The 27,953-nt window shown below is 48.8% G+C and overlaps 1 protein-coding gene across 1 annotated transcript; it reads right to left on the bottom strand.

The window, feature by feature from the left end:
* Positions 1-188: 188 nt before the first annotated feature.
* Unc45b (unc-45 myosin chaperone B) lies at positions 189-27,861 on the bottom strand. Its single transcript, NM_001415077.1, has 20 exons — positions 27,788-27,861; positions 27,300-27,467; positions 26,770-26,806; positions 25,862-26,037; positions 24,478-24,567; positions 22,163-22,330; positions 21,465-21,633; positions 19,849-20,019; positions 16,890-17,061; positions 14,428-14,728; positions 11,557-11,651; positions 11,253-11,394; positions 10,797-10,937; positions 9,706-9,833; positions 8,854-8,920; positions 7,071-7,184; positions 6,616-6,731; positions 5,744-5,861; positions 3,162-3,317; positions 189-861 (listed from the first exon to the last, which is right to left on the bottom strand). The coding sequence occupies exons 2-20, from the start codon at positions 27,465-27,467 to the stop codon at positions 601-603; spliced, it is 2,790 nt and encodes a 929-aa protein (NP_001402006.1). The 5' UTR covers positions 27,788-27,861; the 3' UTR covers positions 189-600.
* Positions 27,862-27,953: the final 92 nt, after the last annotated feature.

Raw genomic sequence — 27,953 nt, 5'->3', positions numbered from 1 at the left:
TGCTCTTATTGATAGTCACCGTATCCGTCTTGCATGAAAGACTTTCTGAAATGGGCCGTGTCCCAGTGTGAGTGTAAATTGTGTTACCATTGAAATTGGGTGACAGGGGTGTGCGTGGGGCTTGGATGGGGCACATGAGGTTTCAATGTGTAGGAGAGAAGTCATGAAACCCAACTGAGATGAGCATCCAAGTTGAATGACAGCATTGATCTTTATGGTTACACACCTGTTAGTTCCTTCTTGCCACTATACAGTTGTTGTTTTTATAATACAAAACAAACAAACAAACAAAATCTGTCTACAGTCCATTATCTGGCCTGCAGAATAGAGACAGACGGCCTTGTCTGCCCTGCTTTCTGATCACAGAGAGGACTTACCCTAGAAATTTCTGGCATGTGACAAACTTAGGGAGGCAGGAACACTCGAACCTTCCCAGGACCAAAAGGAAGAGTCACAAATCAGGAGACACCTAAGCTTTTCCTTTGTAATGAGACATCCTTGGCCTGGCTGTGGTCCTCAGTGGAACTGACACTTTGGGAGGACCCAGATCACTACTCTTCCCAGTTCAGGATCAACCCCAGCATCCCCGTGGACCACTCTCTAGGACACCGGCTTGATGAAGCCGTAGTCCATGCACTTGATAAGACACTCCCGGGCTGTCTGGACCACAGCTGCTCTCGTCTCATCTGGCTCCTGCTTCCCCACCACCGTCAGGATCTCCAGCAGCTCCGTCTCCACCAGTTTCCTAGCCAGCTCAGCATCCGCCGAGAGCAGGTTGTAGGCAATGACCAGGCCCCGGTGCTGCACTGACAACTGGTCGTGCAGGCAAAGTCGCTGTAGGATCTCCAGCCACTGGGTTGTCTGCAGAGTGAAAGTGGGTAAGGAAAGATTTGAGGGATCGGTGAGGAGGCAGAGAAAAGACTTGATAACAAGAAAAACAAAAGGTATCGGGCATGCTTGCAGCTCACTAACTCGATTATGACCACATATCTATAAACAATAATAGGCTAAACTAAAATAGACTAACAACCCACCCATTTGCTCATGGATATTCATTCATTCATTCTGCCTGTGTTTGTGTATATGATGTGCATGAATGTAGGCATGTTCACATGTATGTGAGTATACACACATGCAGGTGCACATGCACATGTTTGTTGTGCATGTGTTTGGGGGCCTGAAATTGATGTCCAGTGTCTTGTTCAAGCACACTCCGCTTTTATTTGGAGAGGTAGCATCTCTCAGCTGACCCCAGAGGTCACTGATCAGCTATATTAGCTACTTAGTTTGTCCCTGCAATGCTGGGATTACATGTATCCACCATGCCTGCCTGGTTTTCACATGGTTGGTAGGGATCCAAACTCTGGTCCTCGTGCATTCCCAACAAACACTTTATCCATTGAGCTGTCTCCCCAGCTCACATCCATTTATGATTATTTTGAAGCATCTTAAGAAACATAAAGTCTCATCTCAGCAGAATGGAGATGCAGATCACTAAGGAAAGAGAGTCCTCATATGGGGAGCACAGATAATGCTCGCTTCTACCAAGCCAGGTGTCCTGTGAGACAAAAGCTCCAGGCATGCACAGTGCCCTCCAGCCTTCAACTGGACTAAACGCAAGAATCCCAGGCGAGTTCTCTCCTCAATCCTTCTCCATCCACCATCCACGATCATGAGAAAAGTTGACTGTTGGGTATGGATGTTCGACCACTTACATCACCCCATGAGACAGTGAGGAAGCTGATAGCACAGCCAGGAGCTGAGTCCTGCCATTGGACAGACATACATGAGGTAGCATAGTGGAGGAAACTTCTTCTCCCTCAGGCCCCATTCAGCCTTGCAGTCTGCATGGCCTCACCTAACTCATGTGCCTCAAGAGCCTCATCTGTCACTGATCTTCTACTAGGGACATTTCCAAATGTCTCCCCAATGGAAAAAATGGGGAGATAATAATGCCCTAGGGTAATTAGAAATATCAAATATTATATTATGTGTATATGTCACACATACATCTCCTCAGGACAGCATCCCACTTATGAGAAGTGCAAAGAGTCACCAAAGCATCCTGATGGAGCACGTGTCCACTGGAGCTCTTGTGAATAGTTACTCCGTGAGAAGCAACTCTAGAACAGTGGTTAAACGCATTCTATTGAGGAGCTAGCCATAGCAAAAGAAACTGAAGTCCAGAGTCTACATGGGATGAATAGTACCCAGCAGCCGAGACCTCCCATGGAGAGACAAAAAAAAAGCCTACATGGAACTCAGGGATCACACACACACACACACACACACACACACACAGAGAGAGAGAGAGAGAGAGAGAGAGAGAGAGAGAGAGAGAGAGAGAGAGACTTCAGCTGACCATGTAAAGGAGTCAACCTCTACCTCTGACGTGAGCATATTTGAACCGAGCTGACCTGTCCACTCCAATGGAGATGAATACCCTTGAGCTAGGCTCTGTGTGGGGAGATGAAAAGAGTTTCATGCTTGAGACTGACAGCATTATTCCCATTGCAGCTGCTGAGGCGGCCACAGTCTCACCACATCAGTCAGTCAACCCGCCCATGGCAGAGAATCTACAGCCTCTTTGCCAATTCACCACCAGCGTCCTGCGGTGACCCAACCCTCTTCAGGCTTCGGTGAGGAACTCGAGAGTCCCTCAGAAGTCATGTGCATTAAGTTGTTACCCTTTTTCAGTAGGAGTTATGCACACCCACAAAGGCATCGGACGGATGCACTGTTGTGAGAGGACTTTAGCTAATGTAATCAGGAAGTCCAAACAGTCGTGGTAATGGCCAATAGGCACAGCCTTCTCTCTTTAGGTGTTGGGAACCAACTCCCAGCTGGGAAAGTTTGTTCTGCTGCCCAGCCTCTCTAGATGAGCCAGGACAGTGGGGCCTGGGAGTTGCAAGCCTTTTTTTTTTTTAAGATTTATTCATTTATTATATATAAGTACACTGTAGCTGTCCACAGACACACCAGAAGAGGGCATCGGATCTCTTTACAGATGGTTGTGAGCCACCATGTGGTTGCTGGGAATTGAACTCAGAACCTCTGGAAGAGTAGTCAGGTGCTCTTAACCGCTGAGCCATCTCTCCAGCCCGAGTTGCAAGCCTTTATATACCTTACCCAGCTCCCTCCTGCCCCTGGCCAGCTCTTACCACCTCCGTCATCTTGAGGCACAGTTTCTTATGCGCCGCCGTCAACATGGCCAGAGCTCCAGCTGCTGCATTCTGCAGTTTGTGGTCATCCTCCCCACAGAGCAGTACCACCAGCTTAAGACGGTCATTCCCATCGGCCAGGAACCTCTCCTGAACCTGTTCCAGGCAGGTGTGTGATTCAGTGAAAGGGGCCCCACACCTGCACCTCCCAAGGAGGGGAAGAGGCAGCTGAAATTCCCTGACCCAGTATCTCTGAGAGATTTGCTTTGAGTCATTCATGCATAAAGCTCTTCCCTGATTGCCTATCTGAAGCGGGTACAACTCCTCACGGCCAAAAGACTAAGGGGGGAAAAAGGTCACTTCCCACCTCCCCTGTATTGCATGGTCTGCTCCTTCTGTTTGCACCTCTACACGAGGAAAAATGCCACTTCTCTATGGAAAATACAGACTGCTTCCATGACAGTCCTGGGCCTTTGTGATCCGCTGTCCCCGGAAGCATGGAGGTTTGCACAGGAGCAGGGGCAACTGGGGAGCCTGCTTGGTACTGGGTCCACCAGGTGAGACTACAGTGTCCCAAACACCTGAAAGCAGAAGCACCGTGACTAGTCACCGTGTCGACAAGCCACCAACCCAATGGTGCTCTGATGGGACCCTGACCTGTCACAGAGAGGTATTAGGACCATATAGCAGCTTACTGCCATCCTTCAAGGCAAGACAGTAAAGTCTAGTCGGTCATGTTTAAGGATATTCTATTAGAGCAAACATCCAAACGTGGATCTCTGAAGGAGGATAACAGTCACGGATCCCCAGGTAAGGTCCCTCATCTGCATCTTCCGGGATCTGGAGCAGTAGCCATCAGAGGGGAGGGTATGGAAGAAGAGGTCAGTACGGTCCTCTCTTGTGGGAACCAGCTGTCACTGGAAGTAGCTGTCCCACCACGGATGCAGCCTTCCCTTCTCTTACACCTGTGCCCGTGGTCTAGTTACCATGGATGGACTGGAAGCAGAGGTAAGTTCTGTCACTAGCAGGTCACCTGGGATAAGAGGCACAGATTCTCCTTCTATGTCCATTCCCACTCACTACCAAACAGAGACCACTCCAGGGTAGCAGATGCCCCCAAAGGCACTTCTTGATGCCTCCAAAGGGACAGATTCCTAGTCACTGTGTAGACAAGCTACCAACCCAATGGTGCTCTGATGGGACCGGAAATGAACTTCTGCTCCTTTAACACCACTGTGTAATTGATGCTATTGTTGCAGCAGCAGGCACTCCCCAGGGAAGGCTGCCTCCTCTTTCACATTGCCCTCTTTGTACCTGACACCATCGCTGATTCCTTGGACTCAGCCATTTTATCCCAGGTCCTAGTTCAGCCTTAGGCCAGCCCCCTGGTGGGTAACTCAGTCCCTGATGACTTTCTCTAGCAGGCTTTTATAAGTTGGCTTTCCTCTATGTGGTGGTTAGATAAGAATGGACCACAGGCTCATGTGTTTGAACACTTAGCCCTGTTGGTGGAACTGTTTGAGAAGGATTAGAAGGTGTGGTTTTGTGGAAGAGATGTGTCACTGAGGGAGGCTTTGAGGTTTCAAAAGACTCCTGTGATTCCCAGTGCTCTCCCTTTGCTTCGTGGTTGTGGATCGAGGTGTGAGTTCTCAGCGGTTCCCTTGGCCTGCCGTCATGGCCTTTCACCCTTCAAAACTGTTCGCTAGTGACCTGCTAGTGGCAAATTTGTTCAAAACAAATCGAACACTTTCTTTATAAGTTGTCTTGGTCCTGGTGTTTTGTCACAGCAAGAGTAAAGTAAGTAAGACACTCTGGTACCAGGAGAGTGTCTAAGATTTGAATTAGGTATAGAGGTGAATAATCTCAGAAGTACCACAGGCCTATAACTGTCACATCCCTGATACGCCCTGTGAGCACACTGATGCTTGGTCACCATGAGAAGAAGATATCCACTAGAGATTCATAATTTGTCTTGTTTCTTGACACTGAAGCCTTATGGTATGCCCCTAATTCATTTTTGCTTTATATCCTGTGACTATTTAGTGGTCAGTACAGCTATGATGATGCATTGCAGGTTCCATGGTGCATTGCAGGTCCTATAATGCATTGCACATTCTGTGGACCTGGTGACATTCACAGGGAGGTTTTCTAAAGCGATTCAGAACCATACCTTAGCATCTCTTCACTGTCCTGTGGATCTTTAATGACCACAAATGGTCAAGACTTTTGACTTCCAAGAGCCCTGATCTCCCAGCTTGCTGTGCTATGACATTATTTAGGCTTAATTAACTTAGGGAAATGGCACCTTCCACCTCACTCAGACCACAGCTCAGCTTGGGATAGTATGCCATGAAAATGTTTCCTTGGGGCTCCTACATGGAAATGAGGCAATACTCATTGATTGATCTGGGGACTCCTGGGTTCTCTCACCCAAATGCTATCTTAATATCACTTCAGGAGACCAGCCTCATCCCAAGCCCAATATTCATATCTTGGTCACCCCATCCCTCTGACCCCCAGCTTTATCCCAAGCCTGATGGTAACACCTTAGTCGCCCTGTCCCTCTGGAGCTCCAGCCTCACCTCCTTATTGAGCACCATGTTACACATGCATTCGGTGGCAGCCTGCCGTAGCTGGTCATGGTTCTCAAACATGTAGTTCTCAATGTCTGGCAAGGCTTTCTCTTTGAAGATCTTCTGCCTGGAATGGAGGGGAAGGATGAGGAAGAAGAGGCCTTGAGTCCCCAACAGTGAACACGTGAGGTTGGTCATGCAGGGTCCTTCCCCCATCTCCATAAGGTCCCTTCCACATCTTCAGCCTGTACAAGGCACTGAGCCCACTTCCAGAAGAGGCACCAATAGATGTAGATTAAATGACATGACAACTGTCCCAGGCACAGTGACAGGCTCTGGGATGAACGTGCCACCCCACTGGACAGCCTCATTATTGAACAAGGAAATTCTCTCCCTTTTTACTGCTGTAGGTGAAATGGAGAGCTACCCTGTGACCATGAGAGAGAAGAAAAATCCACCTGAAAGTTAAGGCAACAGAAAGGAGGGTAGAGGAGGGGACTGGTGGACCAGTAATGACGATAACTTCATAATCCCTGCATCAAACCACACCTGACTTAATTTGCATGAGTCAATACACTTCCTTCATGCAGAGAGCCAGTTAGACCAGGTTGTCTGCCACTTAAAACAGTCCATCATCCCTCTGCTTCCAAGAAGGAATGCCCTCTAATCCTTCCATCCACTTGCCTATTTCTTCGTACTTTAGGAAGCAGGATGCTTCTGGGGCATTGGCTTTATATAATCCCTGTGTGTTTTTATGGGGTACCAGCTCAAACTCCGCCCATCTTTGATCCATCTTTGATACTGTCATCCAAGCAGAAGCACCAGTACATGGTACATACAGAGTTTCAATCAAACGCTCTCTGTCCACCCGCCCCGCATACCTGAGTTTGTCACTGCGCCCAGACAGATTAGTGAGTCCTAGGAGAGCCTCATAGTTCTGAAGCCCATCCCTCTGTGTGTCCAGGAGACTCACGAGGGGCCGCACCACCTCATATACCTGCGGGGAAGGCATGGGTCAGGCAAGACACAGGTATTTTCCTGTCTCCTGCATCTGAAGCTCTACATTTCCAAAGCCCTTTCTTTCTCACACTCTGTCTGGTTTAATCTGTGATCCTGAGAGGTTGGGTTGCTTCCTTTCACTGTGTAGGTGAGAAAGCTGCGTTTCTGGGGGGACAATCATGCTCACTAGAGGTAGAGCCAGGCCTGGCATCCAGGTGTCTGAATCATTATCCTTCCTGTGACAGCACCACGGCCCATTTTTAGCAGAGGAGATTAGGGACAGGACCCTAAGAGCAATGATCTTCACTACCCTCTCCCTTTCATCTCAAATACCTACCCGCTCCCCAGGGAAGGCGATATCAGGATTGGAGACAGCAGCGATCTTGGCTAGTCCATGGGCTGCCTTCACCTTGCCCACATCTGTGCCCTCCAAAGCCAGGGGGATCAGGGCCTACAAGGAGAGTGCAGTTACCAGCCAGCAACAGACATCCAGAAGCCTCTCACTCCTCTGGCTCAGCTACCCTCCATCTGTCCGTCTGTCTGCCTGTCTGTCTGCCTGACTGTCTGTCTGTCTCATCAGAGATCCATAGCGTAATCAACCCCAGAGAACTGTTCCTTTCTAGACAAAGCCCCCAAAGATTCCTATGTGCAAGGCTGGGTCTCCAGCTGTCAGGGTGCCGGGGAAGGGACTGGACTCTGAAGGCTCTGAGCTAACCCTCAGATTAATCCACTCATTAGCTCACCGCTGAAGGGACAGTTGGGATGAAAGGCCTGGTCGGAGGAAGCAATCACTGAGGTGTGCCTTTAAAGGGTGTGTCTTGTTTCTCTTCTCCTTCCCCCTCTCCTTTTGTCTCTCCCTTCCCCTTTCCCTCTCTTTCCCCTTCTCATTCCTGACTCATGAAGTGAGCAACTCTGCTAGGCTTCCACACTCGGCCATGAGCTTCTGCCTCGTCCCTGATCCACGGTGGATCTGCACCATCTAATTCATTGACCCGAACTTGTTCTGTCTTGATCGTGAACCAGAACCCCTGAGACCATGAACCCAAACCAATCTTTCTTCCTCTAAAGTTGCCCTCTCAGATATTCATCACAGAGACAGAGTCTGAACTAACCCAAATATGTATAAAACAATTAAATACTTATCAAAGATTCATCGCCCTGGCTCCCAGAGACGACCATGGTCCCTACCCTCACTCCTCACTCCATTTCTAAAAAGATAAATAACCGATAGATTGACTTTTGCTAGGTGTGGTGGCACAGGCCTAAAATCTCAGCACCCACGGGGATGAGCGAGAAGATTACAATTTCAAGTCTAGCCTGCACTGCATGCATGACAAGAACTTGGCTAGCCAGAGCTACAGGTGAGAGCTTGTCTCAAATAACAACAACAACACAACAACACAACAACAACAACAATAACAATAAATGGTAACTATTTTTTTTAACATTTTGCTCTAGCCAAATCTAATCCTATTTATGTATTTGATGAGCAGCTACTACAGATCGAATGTATCTAATCTATTTCCCACAACTATCTGGAAAGTTAAACTGTGATTTCTCCTCTCCATTTTGCAGAGGAAGAAATTACAGTTCAGAGGGAGTAAAGTGCCCAGGTTTGCACAGCTAAAAAGAAGAAGAGCTAACTCCCACTGCAAGAGAAGTTCTGGTCTGTGTGGAGACCATGGTCTGCCTTCCAGCCAGAGCACCAGGGAGTGTGAATGAGGTTCCGAAGTAGATACCAGGGCATTATCAGATCAAGAAGGAACAAGTTCTCGGGCCAATGAATTAGATGGTGCAGATAACTAAGTAAGTGTACTTCATAAAGTTGGGGTGGTTTGAAACACATGATTTTGGAGTGAGAGAAGAGGAACTCACCTATTTGCATGTGTATGTAGTATATGCAGACACATGCACACATACATAGACACGCATGTGTGTGCGTGTGTGTGTGCATGTATGTGTTTGTGTGCATGTGTGTATGTGTGTGTGCATGTGCATGTGTGTGTGTGTGTGTGTGTGTGTGTGTGTGTGTGTGTGTGTGTGTGTGTGTGTGGTGTGTTTGGGCTCCTTCCCAGTAGATCACCTTCTACGACAGCAAGGACCTCATCTTGCCTAATTACCTTGCCACCACCTTGAGCTACAATGGTGCCCCGGTCCTTTGGGTTGTCACAGAGTGCCAGGAACACCCTGCAGAGCCAATGACAAGAGAGAATAAATAGTCACAATTCCTGTATCACATTTCCAGGAATCACACACAAGCCAGTCAGAGCCAGAAAAACCCAGCACAGCAGCAGAAGCCTAGAAAGGCAGACTGCCTGCCCTTGCCTGGAATGAGTCACCTTTAAAAGGTGCTGTTGTGGCCTTAAGTGGGGGCAGGGAATAAAACCAAGCAAGACTTCAAATATCCATCTCATCCCTATTTCTGGAGCCGACAGCTCTCTGCTACCACAATCCAGGAACAACTCTCCCTGTCTACCCGATCTCTGGGTAGACAGGCTCTATCCTGTTCCTGGCCCTGGTCCCACCTAATATCACCATCACTTATATGACCAGACATACCACAAAAAAAAAAAAAAAAAAAACTATACTCTTCATCCCTCCATACTTGATGCCTTTTTCCTTCCCTTCTCTTCCTTCACGACTCTGTTGAGCTATCACCTCTACTGGGAGGCCTTCCTGGAGGCTCACCCACTTACCTTCTAGTCTGGGTGGTTGGGACCTACTGCCTCGATGCCAACCACTGTACTTCCCTGCCATGGCATTTACACTGTGCTGTAACCTGCTTGTCTCCCCTCTAGGTTACCGTTGAGAAAAAGGTAACTGAAAGGGACAGTGGTAAGTAACCTCCTGATGCAAGTTTTCAGCTGTGGTGACTTGTCTGGTCATTCTCTCTTCTCCATGTTCTCCCTCCCCTGGCTTAGCCTCCACCCAGGCTTCTGCCTCCCAATCTCCCCAGCCCACCCTGCTTGCACCTGGCCAGCAGCTCCTTGGTCTGGTCTGTGAGGATAGCACTGTCTGCCTTCACCATGCAGGCCAGTGCCGATATGACGCCTGCCTTCAGGAGCCGTTTCACCCGCAAGTCTACGAAGTCCTTCTTGTCCTGCAGTGGACAAATGGATGGACACAGGGAAGGACCCGTTGTCAGGCCCGGGTTGAGTCATCATGGCAGGTCCTCAGTGTGGGGAGTGGACAGGGCTGGTGCGTAATCTCTGAAAATGTGCTTAAGCCTCATACACAGCTGTGGGGCATGTATGCGTGCTACCTCCATACCAGGACGAAAAACAACACAGTGTGTAATAGTGGTGGAGGCCTGGGGTTGACTCTTAGTGGTAGAGCACCCACCTAGCATGCCCATGACATCCCATCCCCAACATCACAAAGACACGAAAACCATTAAGAGAATGAGCTGGTGACAAGAGCATGTCCCCAATGTCTAGCACAAAGTTACACTCAGATTTTGATTGTTACTATAGAGAGGAGAAAGAAAGAAAAAGGGACTTTCTATGAGTAACATAAGCGGCCAGCAGTCCTGTGGAGATGTCGTCTCTGCATGGCTCAGTTCTCCTCTCTATGGTCCACCATCCATTTTGTAGCATAGGTATGATTTTTCTCATTTCCTAAAGTCCAAACGATCTAACTAGCTGGGAGTACTTTTGCATACTCATTTATATGCAAATGATATGCAATATATCCTTCTGTAGAGGTAATCACCCTACATACCCTTGTGTTAGGGGTTTTGTGACATTTGAGCATAGGAACCTGTGTTCCTCCTCTTTTCCTACTCGGCACTCATATCAGGAAGTCCAGATACCCCAGAAAAATCTAAATTCTATGACAAGGGCATGAAATGAATCACAAGTATCCATGAAAACAGCAACAAATGTTGCAAAATGTTCATCTGGCTCTGTTTAGTCAGATTACATAAACGGTCAGCCATTCCCCCCACCTCAGTCAGAAATTAAAAGACAGAAATCATGAGCGTCACCTAGTGGGGAAAATCTACTATTGTCATCGTCGAACCTCACAGCCCATCTCATCATCGCCTGAGCTGCCCTGTATCCACCTTGGGGTGCTCCTCGGGCACATGCTGCTTGGAGAACTTGGCCAGCTGCACCAGCTCAGGGACGACCTCCTTGACATCATAGCTGTTGGTGCAGTTTACCAGAGTGTTGGCCACTGAGTACAGGATGGTCTTGTCACTGGTCTGGAAGCCACAGGTTAGGAAAAAGCAGAACGGAGTCACCAGAGTGGTAGATCAGTGAAAGTCTCCAAGCTGATCTTAGTGAACCCCATCCCACTTCCAGAAGAGCCCAGACCCTGTCTGTGCCCCCTCAGGATCTCTCTGCCTAAAGGTCCCAGACAGACATGTCCTATCATTTTGACAGGACAGAGCTGTGAGTCCCACAACCTGACAAAATGAGGGCTATCTAATGAAAGAGCCAATCCAACTTCACCAGGGAGGGCCTGAGCACCAGGGCCAGCATCCTTTCCTGAGCTTAGATATCTGAACCGTTCTTGCCTTGGCCAACTCGAACATAGCCTGCAGAGCGGGGATGTCCTGGACAAAGTCATCCTTCACATCAGCATCCAGGGTGAGGTAGGCCAGGCCCTCCACTGCCCAGCGCCGTGTCCGAGTGTCTATGGCGGTATTGCACAGCCACCTGGAAGTGGAGAGTGAGGAAACCACTGGAGAAGGAGCCAGAGCTCTGACCAACAGTGACTCAAGTTTGGGGTCTTTTTCAGCCTGACAGCACTGAAGCCCTGACACCCCAGAAATCCCTCATTGAGGCCCAGGAGGATGCAGAGACGCATAAAACTCTTACTTTCGACACTGCTTCGCTAGCTTCTCTGTCGAGCCCTCAGCAAACTGTCTGAGGCCATAGTCGGAGCCCCCAGCTGAGCCAAGTTTACAAAGCCCCTGTGGAGAAGGGATACAGAAGGGTCAGCAACACTGGGACCTGAGTTTCAGCAACACTGTCCCCTCTTCTCTGCCTGGTCACACTTCTGTGCCATGCCACCTCTTCTGAGATGCCCTTCCTGATTCCCCGGTGTGGGAAGATGCTCACAAAGCCTCCCAGGTCCTCACTGTCTTGACTTCTATGTTTTGAAAATTTTGCACATGAGAATCATACTAAACACCTGCAGCCATTGTGAGAGACCTCAAGACAGTGTGAGAAAGCAAAGAGGTCACATCACATGGGCAACAAATTCAGTCACACAAAGTCTAACCCGGGGGAAAAATGGACCCTTGTCATGAAAAGAGCAATGTCTTCTGGGAAAGAAAAGCTATCATGCCCATGGCAAAAAGTTTCTAAAACATTGACATGAGGGTCAGGCGTAGTGGTGCATGTCTTTAATCACAGCACACGGGTGGCAGAGGCAGGTGGATCACTGGGAGTTCCAGGCCAACCGAGGCTACACAGTGAGGCCCTGTCTCAAAAACAAAACAGACAAGCAAAAAACTTGACTGGCATGAGGAGCTACAGAGATGGATCACTGAGGGAAGCGCTTGCTGTGTAAGTATGAGGATCTCAGCTCAGATCCCAGAACTGCGTGAAGCTGGGCATAGCATGCATGGGCCTGTGATGCTAAGTATTCCTTCAGTGAGGCCAGCCAGGCTGGTTATGCTATGGCAAACAACTATAGACCCTGTGTCAAACAAGGTAAAGAAGGCCAACACCCAGGGTGTCCAGACATGTAGCGTGACATGTATACACACGTGCCAACACACACACACACACACACACACACACACACACACACACACAGGTTTTTATATTTTATGAGGCAGGCAGAGTGGTACAGGTCTATAATCCCAGCTCACAGGAGATAGAAACAGAAGAATAATGAACTGAAGGGCAGACTGGACTACATAGTATGTTTGAGGCCAACCTAGAATCTAGAATCTAGGGGTTGGGGATTTAGCTCAGTGGTAGAGCACTTGCCTAGCAAGCGCAAGGCCCTGGGTTCAGTCCCCAGCTCCGAAAAAAAGAAAAAAAAAGAATCTAGAATCTAGAATAAGATTCAAAAAAAAAACCTGTTTGGAGCTATGGCCTTTAATTCCAGCATTCAAGAAGCTGAGGCAGGAGGATTGCAAGTTCAAGGTCAGCTTGCAATATATTAACACAATAAGCTACAACCTATCTTTAAAAACAGAACTGCAACAACAAAAGCTATCAGTGTGGGCTGGAGAGACCGCTCTGTAGTTAAGAGCACCGACTGCTCTCCCAGAGGTCCTGAGTTCAATTCCCAGCAACCACATGGTGGCTCACAACCATCTGTAATGGGACCCGATGCCTTTTTCTGGTTTGTCTGAAGACAGCTACAGAATGCTTATATACATAAAATAATTAATTTTTTTAAGATTTATTCATTTATTATTATATATAAGTACACTGTAGCTGTCTTCAGACACACCAGAAGAGGGCATCGGGTCCCATTCCAGATGGGGTTGTGAGCCACCATGTGGTTGCTGGGATTTGAACTCAGGACCTCTGGAAGAGCAGTCAGTGCTCTTAACCACTGAGCCATCTCTCCAGCCCAAAATAATTATTTAAAAAAAAAACCTATCAATGTGAATTCAAGTCCAGGTCAATGGTCCAATCTTCTCCGCAATGTTTCTGTGAGGTAAAGGAAGGAGAGTATAAGCAACTCAGTGAAAATAGTGAAAAGGAGCTAAAGAACGCACTGTTGGGGCTGGGGATTTAGCTCAGTGGTAGAGCGCTTGCCTAGGAAGCGCAAGGCCCTGGGTTCGGTCCCCAGCTCCGAAAAAAAAAAAAAAAAAAAAGAAAGAAACACACTGTTGGTGTCTGCTCTGAAAGGCCTTCCTGGACACCGTCCATGTTTGTCTCCTCACAGTACAGAGGGTAGTTTCCTAGGGCTAAACTCAAGGTCATCCTCCTGACTCTGCTCTTACAGCCTTGCCTATCACTTTGACTGCAGGGCACATGGATGGCCCCTGTGGGGTAAGGGAGTTCCTAGTACATGCGCCCTCTCCTGGCTGGTTTTCTGTCTACTTGACACATACTAGAGTCATCAGAGAGGAAGGAGCCGCAATAGAGAAAAATATCTCCAAAGATCCAACTGTAAGCGTTTTCTTAATCAGTGATCAGTGGGAGGAGGTCCAGCCGTTGGCGGTGGTGCTGTCCCTGGGCTGGTGCTGTCCTGGTATGGACTGCCTTCAATGATGTGGGAGTGTAAGCCGAATCAACCCTTTCCTTCCTAACTTGATTTCTGGTCATGCTGTTTCATCCCAGCAATAATAACACAAAGACACCCCCTATGATGATCTGAATATGCTTGGGCCATGGGAAATGGCACTATTAGGGGGTGTGGCCTTGTTGGAGGAAGTGTGCCGCTGCGCAGGCGGACTTTGAGGTCTCCTAGTGCTCAGGCTCCACTCAGTACAGAAGGAAGCCTCCTCCTAGCTGCCTGTGGATCAAGACATAGAACTCTTAGCTCCTCTAGCACGCTGCCATGCTTCCCGCCATGATGATGGACTGACTCTCTGAAACCGTAAGCCAGCCCCAATTAAATATTGGGTCTAAAACGTTGGGTTAAATAAAGGTATAAGAGTTGCCTTGGTCATGGAGTCCCTTCACAGCAACGGAAACCCTAAGACACGCCCCCTCAAGGATGAAGGTCTTGTTTTGTTCATCCTGCTATCCCTGGTACTGGGCACCCAGTTTCCTCACCACCAGCGTGCGGATCTTGATCTTCTCGTTCTTTGTGGTCTTGTAGATCTGCTTGAGAAGTGTCACGCCGTTGGTGATGATGAAAGTGGCCCGGCTGAGCTTAGTGGAGGCGTGAATGAGGGCCTCCACAGCCACCAGCTGGTCTGCCTCACGCTCTGAACCACACAGAGCCACCATCATCTCCATCACACCTTTCATGCCCAGCAGCTGATTGCCCAGGTCAAAGGGCCCCTGCAAGATGCCCGACACTGTCTGGATGGCGTTTACGTTCTTGTCCATGTCCTGGGGATCAAACTTGCTCCTAAAACAGAGGACAAAGGAGGCCAAGAGAATCAACCCAGGGAGGTGGAGCGTATGGGGTGGAGGAAGACTTAAATTTGCCTTCCCTCGGGAGCTGTGTGGCCTTGGGTGAGTCACTGAACCTTTCTGAGTCTCTGCTTTTTGGTCTGTAAGTAGAGAGGATAATGCTATCATTTCTTAAGGACACATGACATCATGGCTGGTCACAGGGTAAAACCCCCTGGCAGCACACTGACCTTGGGGACTGACCCACAGGAAGTTGAATTATTGAGCAGAGAAGGAAGCAGCACAGAGGAATGCATTGGCCTGCAATGCAGTCACCCCAAAGTTTCTCCCTTGATGAGTTTTGAGCTGAGGCACCCCAAAATGTCATTTCAAATTGGGGTAAGCGACAAGTCATGAGTTGCTGGTTACAGTGGGAAGGTTGGGAGAGCCCCCTCAGCTAAGGCAAAGACCAATAAGAGACCTCAGCTGATGGCTATCAGCCAACAACAGTTCCAGCCTTCCCAACTTGGGGGGACAGTACATAACCACAGCTGCAGACAGGCCCAGTGAGGCACCTGAGAAGCTGCCCTCTGTCAGGTGAGGGTGCAAAATTCAACTTGGGATCTCATGAGATGAGACCGTGAGGGAAACACCCAAAAGTGGAGGTGGAATAACCTAAGGACATAAATGGGGACCAGGGTGCACACAGAGCCCAGAGTTAAAAACAGTGGATGCGTCCTACAGACACCGGTGCAAGCAGAATAGCCTCCTGACAACTGCCTTATCCCAGTAATCCCTGCTGATCAACAAGCTACCTTCTGCTGAGTTCAGAGACATCGACCAATCAGGACACTCTATAAACATGCCTTCCTCACGTACATGGGAGACCTACATGGGAACTTTGGACAGCTCTTCCTGTATCTACCAGCCTGTTTTGTTTAGGGAGCCGTTACCTGACCAAGGCTTCCTCAGAGCCTCATCTCCCACTTAGCTGGAGCTTGCATCCCAATGAAAAACTTTTGCCTGTAGCTCTCTAGGCCCAGACTTCTTTCTAAGGCTTACGGAACTAAGACTCAAGCTCCGAGGACGAAGGGACTCCTGAAGTTAGAAGGATGGGCTGAAGCTCTGGTAGGCAGCTTCAGCCATTAAGAGCTTTAAGAGCCAAAGTCAGGGTGAACAGGAGAACGGGACTGGGTGGGAGCAGGCGCGCCTGAGAGCTCAGGGAAGTTCTTTGCTTGGCAGTGGAAAATCATAAATACACGGGTGATAGGAATGTATTAATTGGCTGGACATAGTAGTTCACATGTTTTATCCCAGCACTTGGGAGGCAGTTGATCTCTGTGAGTTTGAGGCCAGCCTGGTCTACATAGAGAATGTTATGCCAGTAAGAGCTACATAGTGAGACCTTTTCTAGGAAAGAAAGGAAGGAAGGAAGGAAGGAAGGAAGGAAGGAAGGAAGGAAGGAAGGAAGGAAGGAAGGAAGGGGAGGGAGGAAGAAAGAAAGAGGGAGGGAGAGATAGGGAGACAGAGAGAGAGAGAGAGAGAGAGAGAGAGAGAGAGAGAGAGAGAGAGAGAGAGAGAGAATTGGTCCTACAAAATCTAAAACATCTCTTCCCTGGCCCTTTACAAAACCAGTGTGCCACCCTAGGAGGAAAGAGAAGACACAGAGAAAAGATGATGTCTTTCCCACCTAGGACCATCCAGAGTGCAGCTTCCTTAGCCATACTCTAGGTTCTGAGGCATGGGTAGTGTTCCAGAAATCTGGACAATGTACTGGAATCACTGGGATTAATAGTCAGAGAGCTGCATCAAAGGAACAGTAAGGGACAGGTAAGCAGAAGGAAAGACTCATCAGTAGCTGATGGAGAGGTCCACATGGGAGGATCTAACAGACCTCCACCAGCAGCCACGACCAGTGCACCATCATGGGAGTGCAGCCTCCTAGAAATATCTTCTAACCAGTCAAACCATCAAGTCATCAAGCCATCCAGTGGCTGCAGCCTAGACCAGCGTAACTGTGACTTACTGGGAGACTCCAAACTAGAATCACCTAGCTACACAGCTCCCAGATACCTAATCCTCCTGAGGGGTAATAAATTGCTATTATTCTGTACGTTACAGAAGGTGGGGGTGATGGCTACATAGCCATAGGTGGCTGGTGCCTCCCGGGAACTTACGTGATGTACTCCTCACAGATCTTGCGGAAGTGGTCGCGCTCTGGGTCACAGCGCAGGTCCTCGTAAAGCTTGTTGATGAGGATAGAGGCCAGCATGCGGGTGTTGTCAGTCAGTGGCAAGCAGGAGGGAAGATCTGGAACCTGCCCCACCACCTTCAGGACCTTCCTCAGACCTATGGGGTGATGGCAGCAAGAGTGAGATTCCCGAGGGTCTCCATCCCCCTCAAACATGTCTCATCGCTGGTCCCCATAACTGTGACTGCAGACAGTACACGGCCTCTTTAGAGTTCAGGGGACTGGAGAGGGGACAAGAAGGTTTGGGCTTTGAGCTGACTCTGAACCTGTGAAGCAAGCCACCTGTTTCATGGCCAATATTTCTTCCATACTTAAACACTCAGTTCATGCGTTGGGTCTGAACTTTCTTATATATGACTTCATACTATCTTCCCCCCAGGTCTCAGTATTATTATCATTTACAAAGGCGAAAAAACACAACCTATTTTATAGACTGGAGGACTCAGTCAGATGATGTACAGAAACAGCCTGCCACCCATCCGGAAGCACAATCTTTCTTCAAATGTCTATCGTTTCCATAGTAGTTATTAATCATATCTCTTCTCCTTGCCTTACAGAAGAACCTTCAGTGGCTTCTTCCACCAGACTAAATCCAAGACTCGCATGTTGTTGAGCAAGTAGATTAACAAATAAATGAGCTCCTTATCTGTCCTACCTTCAGCCTGGTGTGGGGAGTGGGCAAGTAAAGGTGGCAGGAAGGTTCTATGGGTACTGAACGCTAACAATGCAGCGTTAACTAACCAGCTCAACAGGGCTACAAGTTGGGGATTCAGACAGAGCTCAGTGACAGGGAGGTGCTTCCTTAGCATACAAAGACCCTGGTTTGACCCCTTGTTTCCCTAAAAGGTGAGTGGACAGGCACAGAATCAGGTGGAAGACCAGGCCTCTTGCTCCCTTTCCAGATTGTACTGAGCATTTCCTTTAGTGCCAAGAGCTTGTTCCCTGATCCAGGCCTAACAATCACCTACTGCTTAGCAATCAGTTCCGTCTTTAAGGTGTGAAGAAGCCAAGGACGCTGATCATAATCTTGTAACCATCCAAGTGACATACAGAGAGGACACCTTCCCTGTGAGGTCTGTTGTCAAGCCCACCGAGTTAACTCTCATGCCATAAAGCCTCTGGGACATCTAATGTCAGAGGTAGCTTGGAGGTGGAGAGATCTTGAGTGACACCTGACAGAGGAAGGAAGAAGGGCCGAGGCAAATGTGGGAGGAGCAGAGCTCTGGATGCTGGGAGGGGCTGAAAGTGATGGACAGCCATGTTACACTGCGTGTATTTTACCACTTCCTCTCTATTCCCTCTTGGCACACCCGTCACCATCTGAGTATCCTACAATTCAACTCTGATACGTCCTGTGTTTGGCACAGACCCCTCAGACTGAGGGCTCAGTCCCACAAGACGGCCTCCACTGCAGACAGCCCCAGCTTTCTCCCATCCTCTGCCCAGCAGGCCTACAAACAGGCCCCTGGGATGCCCTTGTCAGGCCAATAATGAATGAGAATGGCTCACGGATCTCAGAAGAGCAGTTTACTTACTACACCATCAGATCATAGAAGGAAGTTGGGAAGGGCTGGATGGGGGAGGGATGAAGGATGAGGTATACAGAAAGGACATGGAGCTCCAGAGTCTTCAGGTGCTGCCTCCCGAGAGCCCATTCGTGTCCATCACGCCCTAAGCTCTGAGCCTCCTCAGTTAGGGGTGGGTTTGTATTTTCCTTTGTTGAATAGAGGCTTCATGATGTGGACGTGATTAATCATGTCACTCTCTGTTAGTGATTACCTCAGTCTCAAGCTCCCCTGAGGTCAAAGGTGGGGGTGGGAGATGCGGATGAGCAGAGCAGGAAGTTCCCAACCTCTAATCACATGGCTAGCTCCCCTGAAACCTCCCTAGATTCCTTCCAAGCTTCCCATAGGTGCTTCAGCCGCTAGTCTCATCAGCTTACAAAAGATGCTGAGTGAAAATCGCGACAGTTGTAGGAGTTATGTGCCCGGAGGGTGCAGAGACCAAACACAGAGTTGTTATATCACAAACTCACACGCACTCGGTAAGGTAGACCCTGACTAGCCAACCTGGACACTGAAGCCTGGCTTGCAAAGATTTCCCACAATGCACCTGCTCCAACACACCCCAAATTCACCTCTGACTTTTCCCTTCCATCCTGCCCATGGATCCCTCCCACTTCTCCTAGAACACTCAGGACCTCCCTCTTGTAAGCCAGGCGCTTACTTCACCTTGATCCCCTTCCAGCACCTTCTCTGGCCCTGTCTGAGTTACACACATGCCTCATGCTGCGCTGGCCTCCTAGGGCTTCTAAGTGCACCTGGTTTTCACCTGAGAGCTATTCCATTTAGTGCCTTCCAACCAAGGAAGAGAATAAGAAATGTCCCACACACATGCCCCACCGACTCCATCTTGTAAACCACATATTTGATCCTACTGCAGAGAAGAAAGGGCCAGTGCTGTTTGGCTTTCAGAATACATACAGGGACCAGAACTGGGGTAGGGGAGCAGGACAGCAGTCCTTCGGCACCTGGGGCAAGTCTAAGAACTTATGTGTGCACTGTGTTAGATGGGTGTGTAGTGGACTGCATGGTTGGTAGACCTGTTTGTTACAAGCACTTAATCTTGTCTTTTAGGTCGATCTATCCAATAAAACATTGCTAACCCCTTCCTGGGTATGTTCTTGTCCTTAATTCAGAGCCTTGACCTACCAGCTTCAAGAGACCCTGGGGGAATCCTACCACACAAATGCCTGCCACCGCCTTCAGCTGGGACTGAAGACACTCTCCAGGCAACATCCCCCCGTTCTGTCTACACAGAGATGAGTATCTGAGCCTACCCCAATGGCATGACTGAACCTCAAACTCCTTCATCCCCCGTCTCACCATTATCTACAACATAGATGGTGCGTGAGTTGTCGTGAATGGACAGGTCCTTCCTGGGGACATTCTTATTGAGCAGGTTCAGTGCCTGATCTCTGCCCTGCCCAGACACCTTCTTACTGACCAGCATGTCCAGCAGGTGACTGGTGATCTGCTTCAGGTCCTTCTTGGTATCTGAGGAACAGAAAAGAAGAGCGAACAGAGACGAAAGAAAATTACACATGGAGTGGCTCAAGAATGGGAGAAACATCTAAAAGGATTCTGGAAGGCCTGAAGCCCCTGTTTTCTGATTGTTAACAGTTCCAATATGAAACAGCCTCCTGCACAAGTGCTTATCAGTTAATGGTGCTATTTGGAGGGGTTCCAGAAACTCTGGGAGGTGGGATCCGACTGAAGGAAGGAAGTCACTCAGGGGATCCTTGAGAGATGTTTCTTGCTCCAGGCGGTGCCTCCCATCTCTCTCTCCTTCCTTCCTTCCTTCCTTCCTTCCTCCCTTCCTTCCTTCCTTCCTCATTCTTTCCCTCTGCCTCTTCTTCCTCCTCCTCTTTCTCCTCCTCCTCCTCTTCCTCTTCCTCTTCCTTTTCCCCCTCCCCTTCCTAGTCACCATGAGGTAAGAAGCCTCCTTCTTCCACAACATTATATCCAATACTCAGCCCTAGTGCATGTCATCAAGCACCTACTGGATAAGCCCTCTGAGCATTCAAGTAAAATAGACCCTTCCTTTAGCTAGTGTCTGGTTTCAGGGTCCTGATCATACGAAAGTAACAGGAGCCTGTGAATTTCCCAAGACAGCGTTGTCTATCTCACACATCTTCCCCACAAAAGCAAGGAAATCCCCAAGGATCCCTCGCATCCACAAGGGTCACTCTGGCCACTGAGCACTGTTTTATCCAACATCCCTTTTATCTTCAAATGGCTCCTGTTCTTGGAAAACCCCTTATTGCCTGGCAATGACTGACGGGCAGAGATCTAAAAACATTTTGTATGGTTTTAATAAACTTTGTTTTGTTTTGTTTTTCAAGACAGGGTTTCTCTGTGTAGTCCTGGCCATCCTGGAATTGCACTGTAAACCAGGCTGGCCTTGAACTCAAAGATCCTTCTGCCTCAGCCTCCCAAGTGCTGGGGTTAATGGCCTGTGACACCACTACCCGGCTCAGATTTCCAAGTTTTAATTGATACTTATGTAAATATATTTACATGTCGAAAAAGAGACGGGGGGGGGATCCACTGGATTGTCTGAATGAGTACAGAGTTTTGTTTGGGAGAATATTTTTCTTCCTTACAGATTTCTCTATCTCCCCAAGTCTCCCCAGTGAGCTCCTATTATACTGTGATGAAATATGAATAACCCAAATTTACCATTTTAACTATTTTTAAGTACAAAATTAAGTGGCATTGAACACAGTCACCCTGATAGGAGCCATCGCCACCATAGCACCTTCCAGGCTGGAAAACGGACAACCCTGGACACAGCAGCTTATGTTGCTTCCACCTTAATCCCCCCAGCACGCACACTAAAGTCAAACCAGGACCCCCGGGCACACGGGAATGTCAATGTGAGGTGGTGACTGGCTCTGTCTTGGAGTCCACACGAACCAGAACAGAAGACTATCTCCTACCTAAAACCAAGGCCTCCTCCTTCCCACGATGCTCTCTCTTGTCTTCCCCAGAGAGGGAGTCAATGATGGCTTGGAGCAGGCTGCACACAGCCAGGGACATCTCTTCATTCTCCAGGGCCATGAGGCTACAGATTCTGTCTATGCGGACTGCGTGCAGGATCGCTGTGGCCTAGACCCCAGCAGGGACAGAGTCAGCAACCCTGCCTCTCATCAGTTTGGCATTCAGGTTAAGAGATGGGTGGTGACTGTCCCACCCAAATCATGTATAGGGAAATGGGGCTTGGAAAGAAACCTCCTCCAGGAGACTCATAGCTCTGTCACCCCATGCTGGAGTCCTGGGGGCATTGAATCCATGCCTGTGGCAGGACCTCAATAAAATGTAAGTGTAGAAGACACTGAACTCAAAGGCTGAATATGAAGAAATACACATTACAATCCTTTTGCATTCAGCTCTTCCTGTACTCAACTTTCAGCAACGCCTCTGCTTAGTCGAGCCCACTTCCAGCTTGCAGGGAAAGGGCATGGTGCGGTCTTGGGCCATGACCCGCATGAGCCAGGCTAGAAGGCAAGAGACCCTTGAGGCTCTGTCTCAAGTTCTATTTATGCCAACCACAGCCCCAACCACGTACCACCCTCACCCTCTGTTTCCTTGGACCAGCTGCCATCCGCACCACCTGTCCCAAGCCCATGGCCCTCACCCTAGCTCTGTGGCCACTGCACATGCCAGACAGGGTCCGCACAGCAGCGAGCACCAGCTCAGGCCGTTTAGCGTCCATAAGCTGTAGCAGCAGAGCTACTCCATTGCTCTGGAAGATCCTCTCAGCCCCTGCTTCTTCACGGCCCAGGACAATAAGGTTGTTGGCAGCCTGAGGGAGAAGCAATGGAGGTTGTCAGGAAGCCAGACATGAACCCAGGGCAGGGGCTAGTACACAGGCTGTATCTACAGAACGTTGGTATAATCTCCCATCCTGGTTGCCTGCAGAAAACCATCTCCTCTAGATTGCCTGTAGGACACATCCCCCTTCTGCTGCCTGTGGATCAAGGTGTAGAACTCTCAGCTCCTTCTCTGGCACCATGTCTGCCTGGATGCTGCCATGTTTCCTGCCAGGATGATAATAAACTAAACCCCTGAACCTGTAAGCCAGCCCCCAATTAAATGTTGTCCTTTATACGCGTTGCCTTGGTCTAGGGCTGGAGAGATGGCTCAGAAGTTAAGAGTTGCCTTGGTCACGGTGTCTCTTCACAGCAATGACAACCCTAACTAAGACAGTGGGTAAGTGGCTGAGACTTCAGGCAAATGTGACCTGATCATTGCTATAAGCTTAGGGCTTTGTGCTGTTCCAAACAAAACTGCTTGATCCATGACAACTCATTAGGTCCTTGGAGAAGCTGCAAAGTACATTTTTGTATCATGTGAATTCGTTGACCACAAAATGAAAACACTGCCCTTCTTTGGGCATCATCACCCAAATTCTAACATAAATAAATGCAAAACATTTCGGCGTCTACTCGAAGACTGGAGAGAAACATGAGGTCATGATCAAACAGTTTGGTTAAGATGACTGTTACCGGGGTTGGGGATTTAGCTCAGTGGTGGAGCACTTGCCTAGGAAGCGCAAGGCCCTGGGTTCGGTCCCCAGCTCCGAAAAAAAAAAAAAAAAAAAAAAAAAAAAAAAGATGACTGTTACCAGTGCATAGTTTAATATTTTTTTGGTTTTTTTTTTGTTTTTTTTTGGGGGGGAGCTGGGGACCGAACCCAGGGCCTTGCGCTTCCTAGGCAAGCGCTCTACCACTGAGCTAAATCCCCAACCCCATTTGTTTTTTTTTTTTAGTTTAATATTTTTTAATGTGTCAGCGTGACCTCTTTGCAGTGTTTCCGAGTGAAACAAAGCATTATTTGAATGTGTCAGTGTTTCTCGGGATGAAAATTAGAGTGAGGCAAGTTAGATATTCCTGTAGGTACAAGACTTAAGGAAGCAACTGAAAGCCCAATATCCAGATGAATAATGTTTAATGAGTACTTTTTAATCAAAATCAAGGCCCAAACTTCAATAAACAAAATATCTGATTTTAAACAAAGATGTCATCTGATCTTGCTGTTCAACTTACCACAATGGCTTCACCCCAGCCTTGACCCTTCTTATGGTTAATGACAGTTTCTTTCTTTCTTTTTCTCTTTAAGCTCTATTTTGTATAATTTATTTATTATGGGGGGATAAATAGGCTAAAGATACCCTGCAAAACTTGGTTCTCTTCTCTCATCATGGGAATCAAGCTCAGGCTGTCAGACTTGGCCAGAGGCACCTTTACCCTCTGGCCATCTCACTGGCCACCTCAGGTAGCCTAGACTGGCCTCAAAAGCCTCAGGTAGCAGAGGCTAGCCTTGAATGCCTGATCCTTTTACCTCTACATTCTACATGTTGGGGTTAAAGGCATATACCTGACTCAGACTTAATGCCTTTTGCTCTCTGGGAGGATTGGTCTCTCAGACACTCTCTTCTCCTTTTATGGAACTATTGTAGAAAATTAAAAGGCCAAAGAACAGAAGCAAGTCGGGAGCAGAGCTCCGATGGAATCCTGAAAGGTGAATGTGCTCTGTGTCTGTGCTGCCCGTCTTGCTTGTACCTGTGGCTACAACACACTTAAAGTTTGTTCAGTGGAACCTGGGAACACATTTCCTGTTTGTTTCACATTTTACTTTGGCTGGTCTAGACTGGCCCTGAAATCATGGTCAGTCTGACTGAGGTCACAGATAGGCTTCGTTCTGCCTGGATGTTTTCACTCCAGTGTGTGTACTGTACGTACAAAATATGTAACCATGACCATATGTGACTGTTGTGGTGCTGTTTTGTTTGTTTGCTTGTTTGTGTTCTTAATGCGATTATTTCAGAGCGGAACCAAGGTTTCTCCGTAGTCATGGTTACCGCCCTCTTCCCTCCCAGGCCAAGGAAGCCTTTAATGGGAGCCGCGTGGAGAGAGCGGCCTCTGCTGGCAAGAATGACGCATCACTCACCTTCTCCCGCTTATCTGCCTCGCTGTTTTCGTTCAGAAGGATTTCAAACATCGTCTGTACCCTGGAGTCTGTAGAAAACTGCACACGGAGCTGAGGAGAGAGAGCCCTAAGTGAAGCGGGCAGCTATTCTTCAAATATTCGATTCAGAAAATAGATCTACCCTGGACCTTTATTCATTGAACAAATGGGGGGGGGGGGGGTGAGATATCTCAGCTGGTAAAGGCTCTTGTAGAGCAAGCCCTGAGACCTAAATTGATTCATGAAACCCTCAAAGGTGGGAGAAGAAAACCAACCTCCACCTCCTCTGACCCCCACACCCCTCATAATAACAATTAGTGATGATGATGTTAATAATAATAATAATTTTAACGTTAGCTGAATAACCAGATGAACACCAACAGGGTCAGTGCTCTCACGCCTTTAATCCCAGCACTCAGTGGGCAGAGCAAGCAGATAACTGTGAGTTCAAGGCCAGCCTTGTCTACACAGGGAGCTCCAGGCCAGCCAGAGCTACATCAAGAGACCCTCATAAGCAAGAATTTCATAAGCAATCAACTATTAGATGTTTAATTGGAGATTAGAAATTTGTCTCCAGGCTAATAAACCAGAAGTGGATTTCAGGCATCGCACCAGACAAGTGGAAACCATTCTATTTGGAGCCTGGGCCACTGTGAATCCTTCATAAGGCGGTCTAAGCTCCCTGCCTCCTACAGCCTCAACTGCTGCTTGTCCCTCCTGCTTGTCTGGGCTTATCTGTTTGGGCGAGCAGGTTCCTCCTTTACCCACCCTCTTTCTCCTCTCCCCTCTTTTCCATTCCCACTCCCTCCTTCCCCCATACTGCCGTGTGACATGATCCAGCCACACAGGATGTCTTGGAGCAGAGGGCTGGGTGAGCCACTGCTCTCCTGCTCTTTCTTACAGGGGTCAACCAGAAAGAAGTCAGTAGCTGAGCCAGGGGAGGATTCAGGGCTGCTCCTCTCTGCCTCAGCCTCTCTAAGCCTCATCTATCTACCCTGAAAAGATCTCATGTTCCCACAGACTCTGACCCTCTATCCCCCATTGGTCTTCCTGATTCCCAAGGATTCCTGGCTACCTTTGTCCCCCGAGAGTCATAATGGAGACTCACAGGTGATCCTAATTCCTTTTCAAAGCTCCCATCTGAAATGCAAAAGAACTCCAGCCATGAGTAGATTGTGCCCAGCACCACATCTCTCTCCATCGGGTAGGCTTACTCGCCTAGCTCTCCCCTGGAGACTGCCTATGTTCTGTGCTGTCTCTGGATTGTAGCTGAAGAAGCAGGGTTCATTCTGTCCTCCCATCTCAACCTCCCTAGCCCATCTCCCCATAAGAATGGGATGGAAGCGACTGGAAGGGCCCAGTTTACCTGCTCTTGGATGCTGGTGTTGAGCCTCCGCAGGGTCTCCTGGAAGTTCTGATTCCTTGGCTCCAGAGTAGCACAGCGCTGCACATCCTTGAATGCCTGGTCCAACTTGCCAAGATGCTCGAGTGCCTGGCATCGCCGATACAATGCTTTGATGTCAGCAGAGTTGATGTCAATGGCTACAGAGGAGGAGAGGGGGCTGGGGTACAAGACTGATCTCCCTTTCTATTTGAACTATCCGGTTCATACCATTTTATTTATTTATTTATTTATTTTTTGGATAGGGAGAAAGACCCATAAAGTCTTGAGGTTGGCAGAAAGATTAAAGTGCTCTTCCCTTGCATCCCTCCCAGCAACACTTCCCAAATTCTATTTGATTCCCAATGCTTCCCTACCACAGGATTCCTATCAAAGTTCCCTCTTACTGGTGCTTGTATATCCCCAGAAATGGGGTGCTCCCCTCCTTTCTGAGGCAGCCAGGCAACTCCATCAAAAAATCTTTTACAGCCGGATGGTTGGGGTAGAAGTTTTAATCCCACCACTTGGGAGGCAGAGGCTGACTGACCTCTGTGAGTTCAAGGCTAGCCTGGTCTACAGAGCTAGTTCCAGGACACACACACCCCAAAAAAATAAAAAAAAAAACCTTCCCAACTCCTATCCAAACTCCTCCCTGTACTTTTTTGTCCTTTTACCCTAAGTCTGGCCCAGAAGCCCCCAAGGTGAAACTAAACCTTCCTTATCCCACCTGAGAGCAGCCTTCCCTGGCTACATATTGCCAGATGTTCTGTTTCTTTCTCCAGCTGTTTCTTGACCTTCAGAACCCACAGACTGTCATAGCGCCTAATAACAATGGAAACCAGATCCAAACTCCTTCATGGTCATGCTGGGTGAGGGTAAAGTGCGGGGCTCACCTCTGGAAGCATCTGAAGCTGCCTGAGCGTAGCTCTCCTGAGAAACAGGAATCAGAGACTCCATTAGTGAGGGCCCAGTGGAGACAACCAGCGTTCCCTAAGTGAGGGGAGAAGTTAGTGCATCTGGGAGGGGAGGGAGAGAATTCGGGTTATCAGAGGCTCAGGATGCACCCCTGTGCCTGGTACAGAAAAGTACAGGCTTCAGTGTCAGGCCAACCCAGGTTTAAATGCCCCGCTGGGAAACCTTGGGTTTCTTGACTTCAATTCGGGGATGAACACAATGGCTGACACAAGGCTGCTCTTCAAAGGAGTGACCCAAGGCATGAAAAGCACCTGTGTTGTCAGCCAACTCTGACTGGTGGATTCCTGCTTCTCTAGAGCAGTGGCCCAGGTAACACGAGGCACATTTGCCAATTCAAGGGGTCTAGAAGGCATGGTGGGGATGATGGCGGCTCACTTCCACAGGCCGTCACAACCTCAACTCCAGCCTTAACTGCCCTCAGCCCACCCACGCTGTCCTGTCCCCAGACCATTTTCAGGCCGCAGGCTGCCCGATTCCGATAGAGTGTGGCCAGCAGGGCCTTGTCCTTGGTCAGCTTCAGGGCCTGGCTGTAGCTCTTGGTGGCCGCCTTGTAGTCCTGGCGCTGAAAATGCTGGTTCCCTTCCTCCTTCAGCTGTGTCGCCTCAGCCTCTGCCATCTGTGGGGACACCAACAGCCCTGTGTGGTCAGCCTTTTCCTGAATACCCAGGATAGGGCTCTTGGCCTGATAGCTAGAGCCCCAGGTTACCCTCTCCACAGTGGAGGGTAGGAATTCTGCCTGAAAGGTAACTACTCCAGCACCCCTAAATCCACTGACACCCCCCGCCCAAGGACATTGGTATTTGCTTGGAGCCTGACTCCCTTTGAAAGGGGTGTCAGAGTCCCTCAGCTTCCCTCTCTGTTTCTTTCAACGAAAGCAGACCTATAGGCCTGCAAATTCTCAGGCTTTCTCCTTGCCCCATCTCCCAGCCTACTCACAGTCTCCCAGAGATGCCTCCTCCTAGGTACTGCTTCTGAGCTCTGCAGTCTACCTCAGACAGCTTCTGTCTGCTGCTCCCAGCCCCCACCCTGCAGACTTTATCACCCCAGCCAGTGACTCCAGACTATATTTGGCCACAGGGGCAGGTGCTCCTAGAAGCTGCCA

This window comes from Rattus norvegicus, chromosome 10, assembly GCF_036323735.1.
Source record: "Rattus norvegicus strain BN/NHsdMcwi chromosome 10, GRCr8, whole genome shotgun sequence".
Taxonomy (NCBI): Eukaryota; Metazoa; Chordata; class Mammalia; order Rodentia; family Muridae; genus Rattus; species Rattus norvegicus.
Note: the sequence above shows the minus strand (reverse complement) of the source record. Positions and strands in the feature narration are given on the sequence as shown.